Source organism: Oryzias latipes, chromosome 16, assembly GCF_053564925.1.
Source record: "Oryzias latipes strain Hd-rR chromosome 16, Olatipes_Hd-rR_3.1".
Lineage (NCBI taxonomy): Eukaryota > Metazoa > Chordata > Actinopteri > Beloniformes > Adrianichthyidae > Oryzias > Oryzias latipes.
Genome location: NC_136252.1, coordinates 16,686,363 through 16,701,435, shown reverse-complemented (window position 1 = coordinate 16,701,435; position 15,073 = coordinate 16,686,363). Strand labels below are relative to the sequence as shown.

The 15,073-nt window shown below is 35.3% G+C and overlaps 1 protein-coding gene across 7 annotated transcripts in view; it reads left to right on the top strand.

Annotated features, from left to right (window-relative positions):
• Positions 1-15,073, top strand: part of LOC101167820 (CUB and sushi domain-containing protein 3) — a 301,513-nt gene that overhangs the window by 57,295 nt on the left and 229,145 nt on the right. For all 7 annotated transcript variants that reach the window (XM_078933064.1, XM_078933067.1, XM_078933068.1 and 4 more), the window contains exon 5: positions 10,443-10,683. In XM_078933064.1, coding sequence (XP_078789190.1) covers positions 10,443-10,683 — 241 coding nt within the window. The remainder of the gene's footprint in view (positions 1-10,442; positions 10,684-15,073) is intronic.

The window sequence follows — 15,073 nt, the reverse complement described above, 5'->3', positions numbered from 1 at the left end:
CAATTTCGACAAAAGCAGGCAATGGGGATTATTTCCCACAATTCTTTGCTCCGATACAGCAGACCCGATGCGCACGTGACCACCGCCCTCTGCTGCAAGACGTTTGCGGCCACACCTTTTTGTGGTAGTCTTTGGAACATAAGTAAAAAAACTCGAGAGGGGAACGCAACTCGCCCGTGGCTGGCTGAATCACACTAACAGGTGATTGGGATTCTTTTTCTATCTGACAATCAACTCTGAGCCGCAGCTGCGCCTCCCGTCATAGAGACGGAGCCGCGTGTGTGAGAGGGAAGGGGAGAGGGAGGGGGGATGAGCGCAGACAATTTTTTATGTATTGAGGTTTTTTGGAGGATTTCTGCTGTTGGTGTTGCACAAATTTAGGGAAATGCCAAATATTTTTGGAGCAATCCCACTGATGAGTTCTAAGATTTAGTCTTTAATTTTTTATAAGACCTAAACATATTAATCACAATAAGTTTTATTTTTTAGATCTAATCCCTCTGATATGTTTCACAAAGACACACACAGGACGTCACACATTAAGAAATTATTGCTAAAAATGAAGCAGGAGTCCAGCTCTAAAAAAAAAAGCTCTAAAAATGATGAAAGAGCAAAAAAAATGGAATTATTTGATTTGTAATTTCTTATTAATATTTCCAGGCTTTCTTTGTTTTGTCCTGCAGCATGTTCATATTTGTATAATTTTGCCAGAATATATTTCTATGGAGAGAAAAATATTACAAGTTATTTAGGGTTTAACTTGTGTTCCTGTTTTTATTCATATTTATGTTCAAAAAGTTCAGTTTAAAAGGTTTAAAAGTTTAGCTGTAGTGTGTTCAGTAAATGTTTATCTTCTTCGGCCCAAAACTTTACCCCTGTAATATGAGTCTAGAAAATTCATGCATTTTTTGAGTAAAATGGCTAATTAGAAGATAGGGAACACAACAGGATGTTGTCAAATTTTGTATGTGTGCGGGAGGGGGGGGGGGGGGGGGGGGCGCTGGTGGGGTTACTTGCCCAGGGAGTAAGTTGGTGTAGAACCGCCACTGGCTGCAGGAAGACTTTCTTTTTGTCATTACATGTCGGATTTGAGTTCATTTACATTTTTTTAGATTCGCTTTGTTTGACGGATAAATGTAAAAGATGTTAATCCACTGTACATTAGGTTTGTTGATTGTGATTAAAAATGACTTATCGCTGACAAAACTTACTTTGACAGAAACCTTTCATGAGGAAAAAATGCCTTTATAAATCTTTGTAATTTCATTGGAATTCTGGTTACAGACTAAACTACATGAAGCTTAACAGCATGTTTAATTTATCAAAACTGCATGTTTGGAGTTTTACTGTGCTATATCAAGATAAAGAAGTATAATAACAGTTTGATTTGAGATTTGGGAAAGCTATTGATGAAGTAGTTACTTTTAACTGAATTCATATTTAGTATGTTATTCATTAACTGTTGTAATTTGGATGTTTAAACTTTGTTTAATCCAAATCTGGTTCATTTAGACAGAAATTATCTTCACAAAATTATTTAATGATGGAATGATTGGATTTCTCAGATTCACTTAGACATCACTATGAAAACATGTTCTGTGTCACAATACATCCTTAATTTTTCAAAATAATTTAGAAACATTACCAAAACATTGTTTATATGTCTCTTTGGTAGTTTTATATTTCAGCAACAGCTATTTTAAAGTTAGTCAGTAGTCCATTAGAAATTCATCACTGAGTGAGTTGTGGTTGAGACTGTAGCAAACCGCCCTCCCATAGTGGAGCTATCCAGCTCCAGTTTTGAGCCAGATACACTATATTTCCAAAAGTTTTCAATCACCTGCCTTGACTCACATATGAACTGAAGTGCCATACCAGTCCTAACCCATAAAGTTCAAAATTATGTCATTCACACCAGACTCTGTCACCCATGTCTTTATGGACCTTGCTTTGTGCATTGTTGCACTGTCATGTTGGAAGAGGGAGGGGCCCGCTCCAAACTGTTCCCACAAGGTTTGGAGCATGGAATTGGTATCCTGAAGCATTCAAAGTTCCTTTCCCTGGAACTAAGGGGCCAGGCCCAAGTCCAGAAAAAACAACGCCAAATCATAATTTCTCCTCCACCAATTTCACACTAGGCACAATGCAGTCTGAAATGTACCTTTCTCCTGGCAACCTCCAAACCCAGACTCATCCCTCCGGACATTCATCACTCCGGAGAAAGTGTCTCCACTGCTCTAGAGTCCAGTTTACACCACTGCATCCAACGCTTTGCATTGCACTTGGTGATATTTGGCTTGGATGCAGCTCCTCGGCCATGGAAAATCATTCCATGAAGCTCTCTGCATTCTTTACTTGGGCTAATCTGAGGGTCACATGAAGTTTGGAACTCTGTAGCAGAAATTCTGCAACCTCTTAGGACACCTGATACGGATCATTTGGATGGGTGAGTGAATCTTTTTTGTAATATAGTGTAGCTCAGATGAGGAAAGTGAAGGTGTACTTGGTGTTGCAGGGAGGTCAATAAAAACAGACCCCGATATCAGAGAGAGTTAATAACAAAACCAAAACGTAGATAAAAAACATAAGACACTCCGACACAGAACAAAAAAAAGGACACCCCCTTAAATACATCATGTTTAGTTAAATAATTAGAAAATATGAGATAACTTATGGCAACTGTGATTATATTCAGGAGAACCAATGGGGCAGTGCATTCAGGAGAAGTCACAGCTGACCTTCACAGAAGAAAGCAAGTGAAAAACCCAGAAACCAAAACACAAGAGGCAAACAATAACTCATGGACTAAGTCATCTACAATCATTCATCAGAATCGAGCAAAGCAGGGAGCTTGTGGCCTCCCCAGGGTATCTTTTAAATCACAAATGACCCCTTAAAAGCCACAAGAACATGTTAAAAACAGAAAAAAAGACAACTTTCATCAGTGGGTATTTAAGCCTTTTTTTAAATAATTTACTTTTATTTTGCCCCTTTTTAAGCTATTTTTAAATCTCATTGCATTTTTGCGTCTGACTTTCGTAACTGATCAAATCAATAGCCTTTGAGGTTATATGTGAGAACACACTTGCCCAGCTTCAATCTTCTGTTTAGTCCCCTCGGCGTGTCAGGTCCACAAGACTTTGAACCTTCTCTTGCTTGTGCAAAATCTACACAGATCCTGTTTTCTTCAACCCCAAAAAAACCTAATTGACAACCTAAGGAAAACCACTTTAGGTCTTCTGAGCCTGCATGAAACTCCAACTTAGTCTGAGCCGTTAGTCATGTTGGAGAGGAGAATCTTTTATCCCACATCTCATGATCTGATGTGGTTACAAACAGCCAAGGTCATTCATCCTAATTTCATATTAGTGTCTTAAGCAATGTATTCAATTCAATACTTTTTTTTCTATAGATGCTATTATTTTCCTTTTAGACATTACTTTGGTCATCCAAAGACATCCACCCACCTACACACTTACTTACACACTATAGAAATGTTTCCCTGTTTCTCTTCAAATATATATTTTTATTTTGTAAAAAAAAGTGACAAATACAGTCATTTGTCTTGTTACTCATGATTCAATCAGTTTAGAAAAAAAAACTTACCACCTTCAGGGAGGAGGTTGAATGTTCTGATTACTCTTCATTAACTTTATGGTATGATCAATTAATTATAATCACTGAGTTTGTTTGTTTTTCCCCCCAAAATGTCTAGTCCCCCTTTGAGACAAGTTAGTAAGTTAATGCTTGCTATTAAAAAGTTGTATTATTATTGTAATAGAATTGAAGCTTGCATTTACACATTTAAAAACTACAGCTGGCAAAAAGTGCTAAAACAAGGTTAAAGAAAAGCATTCTGGAAGGGGGGGGAGTAGTTTGTCTTTGCATTATTCAACTTGCAGCATGAAATAAGTGAGATCTTCTCTAAATACATAATTTACTAATCACAAAAAAGTTATTCAATTGTATTAATTTGATTGCGTAAAAACAATTGTCTTTTATTTTAAGCAGCGCTGTCTTCCCCCATGGGAACAAAAATTAATCATTTATTATAGCTTATCAATTGTAATAGTATCAGTTTCAGAGCTGCTGGCAGGGTGTTCTTTCCCAAATTAAATACATTCTAGAAAATTAAATTATGAGAGACACTGGTTTGAGCAAAGTATTGCTGTTTAACGAATTACTAAAGGAACCAGGGGATCAAAAATGGAAATACTAAATTCACTTGGACTGAGAGAATGAATTAATAAATTAGACTGACAGGCCATTGGGGAGACAGTCAGATAGCATTCAGGTGGTTTACAGTCAGATCTTTTTCATTATTCATTTGTGCACCTGACATCTGGAGGCAGTTGAATGATGTGGTAAACTTTATAAAGTTCACAGGAATAAACACAATAGACATGTATGACCTCATATTCTGATTAATGGTATAAAAATTTCAACTGGGTACAAAAGTCGAACTTAAAATTCACAAAGATTCTAAAGAAAATGTATTTAATTGGGAACACTCTTAAAAAGAAAGACAAGTAGAAACTTTGGCCAAGTGGAAACTTTGGCCAACTTTGTGTTCTTTCCACCTCTGCATTTTCTAAGAAGGTCCAGCAAGGTCTTTTTTTCCTGATGCCTTCAAATGGAATGACTAGCAAACTAAGAATTTAATAAGACAATGGAGCACATTTCCTACTAGTCATGACCTGGCCTGTTTTTGGGGGGGCTAAATAAATAGTTCAGGAAAATTTCCGCATTGAATTGAATCAAAAATGACCCTTCATCTTCTAATCATAGTCAGTTTTGTTGCATTTGTTGTTGCAATTTATTCTAGCTGAAATCGTCAATTTTAAATCGATTTCAAAGAAAATAAAATGAGTCAATCAAAACTTGTGGAACAATTCATCAATTGTTTAAAATACAAGATTTTGTAGGGACTTTTATAAAACAAATTTTCAAACTATTGTAAATGCAATATGAATTTCCTCTTTGCAGCCTTATGGACTTCCTACCCTCAACCCATCAATGTTTTACATGACCTGGAGCAGGGAAAATGAGAAGCTTACTGTAGACAGTCAATGTCGTACATTAAGGCCAGGATTATTACAAAGGAAAAACCTAAGGTAGTGTAGAAAATTATACATAAGTTCCTTCCTTTCTGTCTTTGGGGGTGAATATTTCTAAGTCAAAAGACAAGTGCTGTATATCTGATCAAAGTCAAGGGGAGTGAGGTTTAATCCCTTCTCAAGTAGCATTAGATTGCTGATGCTGGGGATGTAAATGAGCTCAGTTAAAGCTGTCCTAATCCTCACTGGCATCTTTTTTTTAACACTGTCACAGAGCCTTCATTTTTTTTAAGTTGTAGTATGCTCTACTGATTTGACAGGGAACAAAGTCTCTGGCATCCATTGCTGCTTTTTGCTAAAAGAAAAAAAAAAAAAAAAGAAAAAAAAAAACTTAATTTGCAAAATTTTACCTCCGTTCTACAATGCATTCAGCTGTAATATGGCAAGTGAATAAATGAAAACTGCAAGGCATTATCCCACCGAAGGCATTTAGAATTTCAAGCTTCAAAGGATTTTTAAGCTTATGACAGAAATTTGCCTGCGCACCATATACAATACCATCCATGGATGCCCCCAAAAGAAACAGAAAACTTGTCTTTTTAATTTTTTTTTTGCAGTTATGAATTTCTTTAAAGCACTTTCTCTATTTTTTATATATTCATTTTTAATACCAATCAACACATTAGGGAGTTATGAGTTTAGGTATCATTATATGTGGCTGTGGACATCTGTCATATGGCGTTAGAAGCCATTGGATAACACAGTATACAGTCATCTGCATCAGACATACAACTTTTTGCAGTCTTATGCTAAAAAACAAGTCCTTATAATTTTTTTGCAGTGAGAATGGTTATCATTTGCATACTCATTGTTTGTTGGTGGGACAATGTTTTGACCTCTTTTTTTCCCATTAAACAATCACTGAGCATAAACACTTTGCTTTACATAAGCGTGTGCCTCCAGACTATTCTCATCCACCACATTGTTTCTACTTTTTATTGACGCTTGATTGATTTTTAAATTTTATTTGACATCATATGAGTCCCCCTTGGCCCCAGCTGTCATGCAGAATCCTGGTTAATGGTGCTTGAGATTTTCTTTTCACTTTTTGCTGCGCAAATATGAGGACTGTTTTGTAAGTGCACATGTAATTTATTTTTCCATTTTAAATCAAAGCAAAAGGGGAGTATATGTTTAGGACTTTAGGATAAAATGCTTTTTTTGTTTGATTTAATATATCTACTGTCATTGTTCTATTATTTTGATGTCGTTGTAAATGTGACATTTTTTTCTATTAAAGGAATACAATATTTCAAGGGTCCCACTGTTGTTTTAATTTTTATTTTCAAAGTTGCAAAATTAGCTGAGAGTTTAAAAAAAAAAAATATATATATATATATATTTAGCCAAACATGATGCAGTTCTTCTGTTTATTGATTCGTATTCGGTATGTTAGACTTGCGAATTCAGAAACATTTTAATTCAAATGAATTTAATGTGTTGTTGCTAAATAATTCACAAACACAATATTCTATTATTTAGAAAAGAAGTAAGGAGTAAGTTAGTAATGTTACTATATAAATTAAGTATTATGAGTAAATAATTTTGTAAATAATTTTGAGTAGTAACATTTCTTTCTAAGTAGTACGTAGTAGTAGTCATAATAATAATAATTCTTCATTCTTCATTCTTTTTAGAATAGTAGTAATAATTCTAGTCATACAGTAGTAATAAAAGTAATAAAAATAATAGTAGTAGTAATAGCAGTTATATTGGTAATACTACTCAAGTATTATAATATTATAATATATATAATATTGATTTTATCAAATCTAAAAAATAAAGATAGATGAAAATGACAGTACTTTGACTTCTAAGAACTGTCCGAATGAAAGCAGTTCTATTAGCATTTGTTGGTAACCAAGCAGAAATAATTTGAAAAATGGATCAACACAAGGTGAGTTGTGAAAAAATGCAAGAACCCATTTGATTCCATATTTTTTTCCTTTTTTCCCTTTTGTTATAGAAAGTAATTTTAAGTTGTAACATTTTTTTCTAAATATTAATTAATAATTCTTGATCCTTATTATTTTTAGAATAGTAGTAATATTAGTAGTAACAATAATTGTAGTTATATAGTATTTGTAATAGTAATAAAAAAAGTAATAATAATAGCAGTAGTAGTGATAAAACTACTTACTATATATAGTAATATTACTAACTTACTACCGTACTTTTTTTGTTATTGATTACGTATAAAATGGTCAAATAATTCATGATTTCACTGTATGTCCCCTACCTTCGCCCATGGGTGGCAGGGATAGGCTCCGGCAGCCCCATGAACCCAAAAGGGACAAAACAGGTTTAGAAGATGAATGAATGGATGAATGATTGAATGAATTAATGAATAATCAACTGGTAGTCGTGGCAACAGATATGAAAATAAAGCTTGAGTCAATAATGTCTTAGATTAATGATTGTAAAGCCTTTAAATCCAAGTTTCCGTCCATAACTTAAAAGTAATTCATCTTCCTTGGTGACTTTACCCTTATCTTCCATCATTGTGAAGCTATGAAGAAATTTTTAGCCTTTTCATTTTTTTAGCATTACCAGTATTTCACTGATAGCTTTTTGGCATTTTATCTCATCACAGGTCAGGTACAGTGTGTCATTAGAGTTGAGGTGTGTTCCGTCAAGACCATTCTTAAACAGTGATTCTTATCTTGTTCAGCCATTGTGATACAGATCTGCTGATGCAGATGCTTTGGACCATTGTCCTGCTGTTAGTTTGGTATTTAGAGGAGATGGGTTCAATGACTGCAAGGTGCTCCGGTCATGTGACAGGAAAACAAGCTGAGATCATCACCCCCTTTAAGCTTCACTGTCATTGTAAGGTGTTTCTGTCAAAATGTATTGTTTGTTAGGAAATTAATGCCTAGCAACTTCTCTTTGGTATAATCTGTCTGAAGGGCATTGCTCCTAAAGTCATATTGTTTAGTGAACTTTTCAATGGCCTTTTCAGAATAACAAGCAACTTCCCTGGCAGTTCTCACATCATACTCCTGAGCCTTCTTTTACCTGTTCAGTGTTTTGCATGCTCAGCCAGACCTGCCAGAAACTCAAATATAACTCTTAGGGTTTTGTACTTCCATGAACAACACACATTTTGACCTAAGGGTACATTTATTGAGACATGGGAAAACTGCCAACCTGTCTTTAATGCTTTCAGCTTGTTAATAATTGTTCTCACTGTGCATCAAGCTCCACTGAACATGTCCTTTTCTTTTTACACTTTGTTAAACAACATCTGATCCCTCCAGACCAGCATATACCAAAGCCTCCTGTTTACAGAGAACATGGATGGGTACTTTATTATGTCACAACAAATGATGTTCTTTAGGTTCTATCTAACACTCTTAACTATTTTAGAATTTTTACAGTAGTAGATTTTTATGATGCAAGTAGTTCATTAGTGTTCAGGCCTTAGTCATGCCTTAGTCACATGCATCTTTATGAAGGTTGACCTGTGCGGTTGCTGCTTGTTTTTGGGTTGTCTGGGTCGTGGAGGGTAGGCAATGTGGCTGCATGTGAAGGGGAGTACAGGTATGTCTTGTATTTTCCTTGAGGCTCACGCGACCACCACATGAAAATGGATTGTATTATTGTCATGCATGTGGTAATTGTTTCGTGAAGTATTCATAAGGATAATGCAAGTTACACAGACTTATGACGTAGGGATGATGCAAATGGTGGTCACACCAGATACTGACTGGTTGTCTGAGTCCCCTGACCCCCTCAATAAAACAAAACTGAAGATTTCAGAGTGTCCTTCTCTTGTGGCCAGTCTAAGGACAACCTGTCCAATAATCATGCTGTCTAATCAGCATCTTGATATGGCACACCTGTGAGGTGGGATGGATTTTCTTGGCAAAGGAGAAGTGCTCACTATCACAGATTTAGACAGATTTGTGAACAATATTTCAGAAAACTGGTTATTTTGTGTATGTGGAAAATGTTTCACATCTTTGAGTTCAGACCATAATAAATGGGAGCAATAACAAAAGTGTTGTGTTTATATTCTTGGTCAGTTTATGATGTTAAATCTAATAATTTTAATCCAAAAACTATAAATATCTCTACATCCATACAACCCTGCCAGGATCCTGTATGTGAATCTAGAGTAAGCCTGCTCTTTGCATCGTCTCTGAGTCCGTATACAAGTTTGCCAGTTAAAATGAATCACCCACATCTTCCTTTAATGTTGCACACAATTTCAATTTTCCACCTCTGCTTTTCTATAAAGCTTCTCATAAATATCTGCACTCCTGCTAATGTGTCAAAAGACATGGATCAGGCTAACTAGCCCCACTGCTTTTCCGATTTCTCCAGTTTCTTTCCACATTTCCGCCTGAATTTCATACATCCCTTTTTCTTTGTTCCTTGACCAATCGTTTAATGGGAATACTTTCAGTCTCGGAGCTCTGACAGCCCTGAGTGGAGCGCTCAGCCGCTGAAGGTTTCAGCTAGCAGAACTGAATGTCATGTTTTGTCTCAAATGATGGAAAAACTGTGAAAGCTCTGCTGTCATGATGATTTGTCAGGGAAAAAAATAGATACAAAGGATTTGATGAATAATTGTTGAAAACATGGGGAAATTGGAAAAGCAAAACACGGAGAAAAAGAGAATAAGCCACTGTTATGAGGGAGTGCATTAACATTCAGTTGATGTTGCCAGGCTTCCCACAAAGGAATTTTTCTTCTATTTTTTTCTCAGTGATAATCTTTAACACCATTTGTTTCTTGAATTGTGACAGGGCTTTAAGGAAACCAGGATCAATTATTGACAAGAGGAGAAGGAGAGAAGAACCCAACAACAATTATAAACTTTCCTAGTACACATTGACTCCAATAAAAAAACTAAAAAAAATAAAACAAATGCAATATGACACTCTTAATTAGTTAATTAATTTATGTATTGATAATATGTTCTGCATTGTTGATTAACACTTGTTTGTGCAACTTCTGAATCATGCATGTGTAAAGAAAACAATTTATTTTCAAATTAAATAGTCACATTGTTGTCAGTACCGTGGTTGTCGTGGGATTAGGTGTAGATGCAACTCTCAACAGTGTGGGAATGTGTTATAAACAAATAAAGCTTTACTTCTAATGGCTTCTGCTGCTGCCTATGCAGTGTCTTTTTTTTAATGTTTCTTTTTTTTATCTGCATTTATCTGGATAGACAGCTGCAGATGTTTTACGCTGGTAGACATTACTTTTTCCCCTTTCCAGCAAGAAGTCTGAAATAACATCGAGTACATCTGTCTCTTCCGCTTCCACCTTCTAACCCTGTTTTTTTTTTTTTTTTTGTGCTGTGACTGACAGCGGAAGACACATGCGGTGGCACCCTGAGGGGCTCCAGCGGGCTCATCTCGAGCTTTGATTTCCCCGGCAGCGACTCTGCTAGCACTCGCGTAGGTGCTGGAGGTTTGGGCAGCAGCGGGGAGTGTAAGTGGACCATACTGGCGGATCCGGGCGACACTATCTCGCTGGTGTTCACGGAGTTTCAGATGGAGGAAAAGTCTGATTATCTGGAAGTAGAAGGATCTGAACCACCAACCATCTGGTGAGTAGACTTGTGGGAAGAAGTGCTTGTAGAGTAGCAGATGAATGTTTGAATGGTGTGTTATCTGTTGCACAATGATGGCAAGTGCGTATGGTGTCAATGGAACAGACTTTAGCTGATAAAATGCAGACTAGCGACTGCCTTCCTGTTATTTATGAAAAATATCTTGTTCATTCTTCAGATTGCATTGTTATTATTGTTTGACCATATTTAAAATTATTTTATTTTATTGTAGTTGTATACATTCAGAGTTAAATCTACAACCACAAAGTGAATCTGATGCTATATTAACCTTTTTTTTCTATGAGTATCAACCATAAGAACCTTTTTTAGTTTCAAATTTCAAATTATGCTTTTTGAGAAAACTGCTAAATTTAGGAGCTTTATTCAAATTCTACCATTTCCATAAAGCGAACTTCTTTAAAGTCTGTTTACCAAAGCTTTTATTTTCTCTTCTCTGCCACTAAAAACTTTTAAATGAATCTGCGGTCAATGTTTCAGCTGTTTCACTGTTGTTTTTTAATCTATGGTATCTGAGCTTTGTACACAATGCTGGAATGGAGCTGTGTTTATACAGTTGTAATTATCGTTGTTTTGGCTGCTGGTCAGAGATAATTTATCAAATGCTTGAAAAAATATGTTCAGTTTTAATGACTGTCTATGAAAAATAGGCCATCTGAATGTATTAAAGCTCAGTATCATTACAGCGCTAGAAGATACAGTGTCTGACTTCCTGAAGGATAAAGGCAATTGCTTATTTTGCATGCAGTTGTAATTGTTTCTGCTTTTACAAAAACAAGAGAAACATGAAACAGCAAATAACCCAAAGTCAATTTCTGATTATTTTCTATCATTAAGGCTTAAATTTGCTAATAAATGTCATTTTAAGTAAAATAAACCTAACTTAAGGAATCAGCTTAAGAGTGGTGTAGTGGTGGCCTCATAATGGAAAGAATCAAATCCTGGCTGGGTCATTTCTGTGTAGAATTTGCATGTTTTTACAGTGAATGCGTGTTTTTATCTGGGCACATTTGGATAATTGGTGATGCTATGTGAGTATGTGTGGTTATCTTTCTCTGTGTGGCCCTGCAATGGACTGATGAACTGTCCAGGGTGTTTCTCATCTTTGCTCAAAAGAAGCTGGGTAGGCTCCAGCCACGCAGTGTGACCCTGAACAGGAAAAAGCAGGTTTTATAAAGATGGAGTTAGCTGAATATTTTGTTCATTTCAACAAAATCTATTTCATGGAGTTTTGAAGAAATCACACATTTGCTTTTGATTTGATTAATTTATTTCAAGCATTAAAATTAATTGAATACTTAAATAAAAATACAAAACACAGATACAACAAACCAATTTCAATTATCAAATAATACATTGTTTAGAATATAAATAAATTTATAGATAAAAATAAATCATGAACTTTTTGGAGTAATGCATACATTACACACACAGGTCTTATTTGATTCATTAATGATTAGGTAGAGTTTGATTTGTTGCTTGAAAGGGAGTGGAAAGAGGCAAACCTAATAACCTCACCTAACCCCATCTCTCTTCTGTTATTTTGTTAAATTTTGATGAAAACATCATATTTGTGGTTATTTTACAAATGCATCTCCCGATATCTATATTTCTCTAATAAACTTTTATGATGACATATGCTGAGAACCCTGTAAATATGTTAGAGTCCCATTCCCAAGTCCCAAATCTTTGACAGTTCTGATTAAAACTACATTTTTCAAGTGGTTACTGGTTCCAAGAAAAGATGTGATGCAGTTTTTTCTGTCATTCATTTTAGCACTTCACACTGTTCTGTATTTTTTTCCTGAGTGGAGAGCACGTGTTAGATGTGTGGGATCCTTCTGCCCAATATTTATAATTAATCAGAAGAAGCACCAAGCAACCAACTGCCTCACCCTGGAGCAATGCTAGTCCTTCAAGTTAAGAAGCAAGCATTGTATCAGTCTTTTAAAAAGGAAGATGTTGTGAGTGTGGGGAAGACTGCTAAGTATTGCATTTTGACACAGAAGAGAGGGATGTGACAGTCACTGCGGAACAACACTGATGTGTTTTGACAGGCCATCAGGTAATTTCCTTCTCTGAGATGTGAGAGCATCAAAGTTTACCTTTGTGGAATGTCTCAACATGTCATAACCTTCAAGCGTATTAAGGTATGCAAGCTATGTCCTTCACACACACAAAAGAGGAACTACCTGCCGGATAATTCTTCATTACCTAATTGGTAACTTAAAACCAGCATATTATTTTTTTTTTTTTTCAATATTTGGATAACGAAATGGGTAACTGAGAATGAATAAATAACGATTACAGCTGAAGTAAAAGTTAGGTGAAATTAATTTTGTAATAACAAAATAATCCGTATTAGGGATGCGCCCCCCCCCCCCCATTCTTGACTGTATGAAGTGTGGTCACATGACCCAGTGTTAATAAATAAAGTGATAAAAAAATGTATGCCTCCAGTGCAGATGTCAAAATTAAATCTAATTTCAGAGACAAAATCTGTTATTTTTGATCTTCCAGGAAAAATCTTTGTTATTGTGAACCACTGAACAATGAAGTGAACTATTTCCTCCTGATTACTTGATTATTGCAGGCTGTACATAATTTCTTATTCTGACCAGCTTTAACTAAAGGCCAGGTTGTTGATGATTAGTCTGAATCATTGGTAATATAAAATTCCTCATACCACAACAATCATAGCATTAATAACCCTTCTCTGCTACATAGAGTAAAATAGTTGTGACGCAGGTCCATATTCATTTAACATTTGTATACACATGTCTGTCATACTGAACACTTGGTGATTATTTATGACTCCCTCTCCATTTTTTTCGTAACGTATTATGTTTTAAAACTGAAAACTTAATAAACATATAAAACACTAAAAGCATTCATCAGGCAGTTCAGACCATTAAAACTTTGAAGTAGAGATCAGTGTGACCATTTCAAAGATTAACAGACGTTGTTATGTTAAAAAAAATAATAGGATGCCCTGTTCTCCAGTAGGTTTTCAACTATCAGGTTGTTCTAGCTTAATTATATATGTGTGTGTGGCTTTTAAAAATTATCTTTTTTGTATTCTTTGTTTATCTAAAAAAATCGGTTCCCACAGAACTTTCCTGAGTGGATAAAACTGTTTTTCAAGCCTAATTTTTACATTACATGTCATGCATGATTTATTTATTTATATTTTGGTATGATCAATTTTGCACTTAAACTACCCAGTTTAGATTGCAAATGTCATGCACATGAAGACTATGTTTTTTTTGTTGTTGTCAATTTTAGATTTGTTTTTCTTTGTTTGATATGTGCTAAAAAGGCATTGAGCATCAATAAAAACCCTAGAATGGTGTGGCTGTATGTGCACAAAATCTGACGCTGTCAAACATGATTCCACTTTTAAGCTTTGGGATTCTCTTGGGATCCAGAGAGCTAGAGTGCAGTTATTTTAACAGACATGGCTTCAACTTAGCCCTGCAAACAAACAGACAAGCACACAAGCTGTGTCCAGAGTGTGTGAAGCGCTCGTGCTCACAAAATTCATTGTGCTCACCCACTTTGTATTTATGGGTATCTCTGCATGGGTACAAGGCTGCTGGATGACTTAACATTTAAACCTTCTAATGTATAGCACCAGCTGCAGACACAGACAAGCAAGCTGTCAACATCCTCTTGAGGTTTACAACCACAGAACAACAATGGACGGTGGGAGAAAAACAGATGTATCGTTGCCTAGTTGCCTGTTGTCCTTTGTTTTTTTGATTATTTTTTGCAAATCTTGCTTTTACAATTGGATTCAAACATTTTATTAAAAATTTATAGTAGGTCTCATTTATGCAAATTCTATCAAAATGGTACAAAAAAGATCATGACAATGAAACAAACAAATCAAATTTGAATACTGAAAGATTGTTTTCCCTAATGCATTACATATATGCAAAATCAAATGTATTGACCTCTTGTTTTATCTTTACAGTTATCATTTTCTACATGAAATTCTTCTGTTTATTGCTCGCACTGATTTTTAACTTTTAGGCCTGTTAAGGTTGATGCAAGACTAGACATCAATCACCTTTAAAAAAACATAAAGTTTTCCCTTTTTTTGTACTTGAGAAAAAACATCAGTGGAGTTTGGGCAGACAGGGAAACAGCTCTTTGTTATTCTCCTGACCTTTAATATGATTGTTCAGCCCTGTTCACAAAGGGCAAAAACAACAAGCAGTAGATTACATGTCAGTCATTGTTTCAAATATGGACACAAAGCATAAAACCTCGAAAGGTTTTGCTAAAATCTTTCATACACTGTTAGCTTCCACAGTATACAAAAATATGAACTTTTATCTTTTTTTTTTCCTTTTGTCTTTCCATA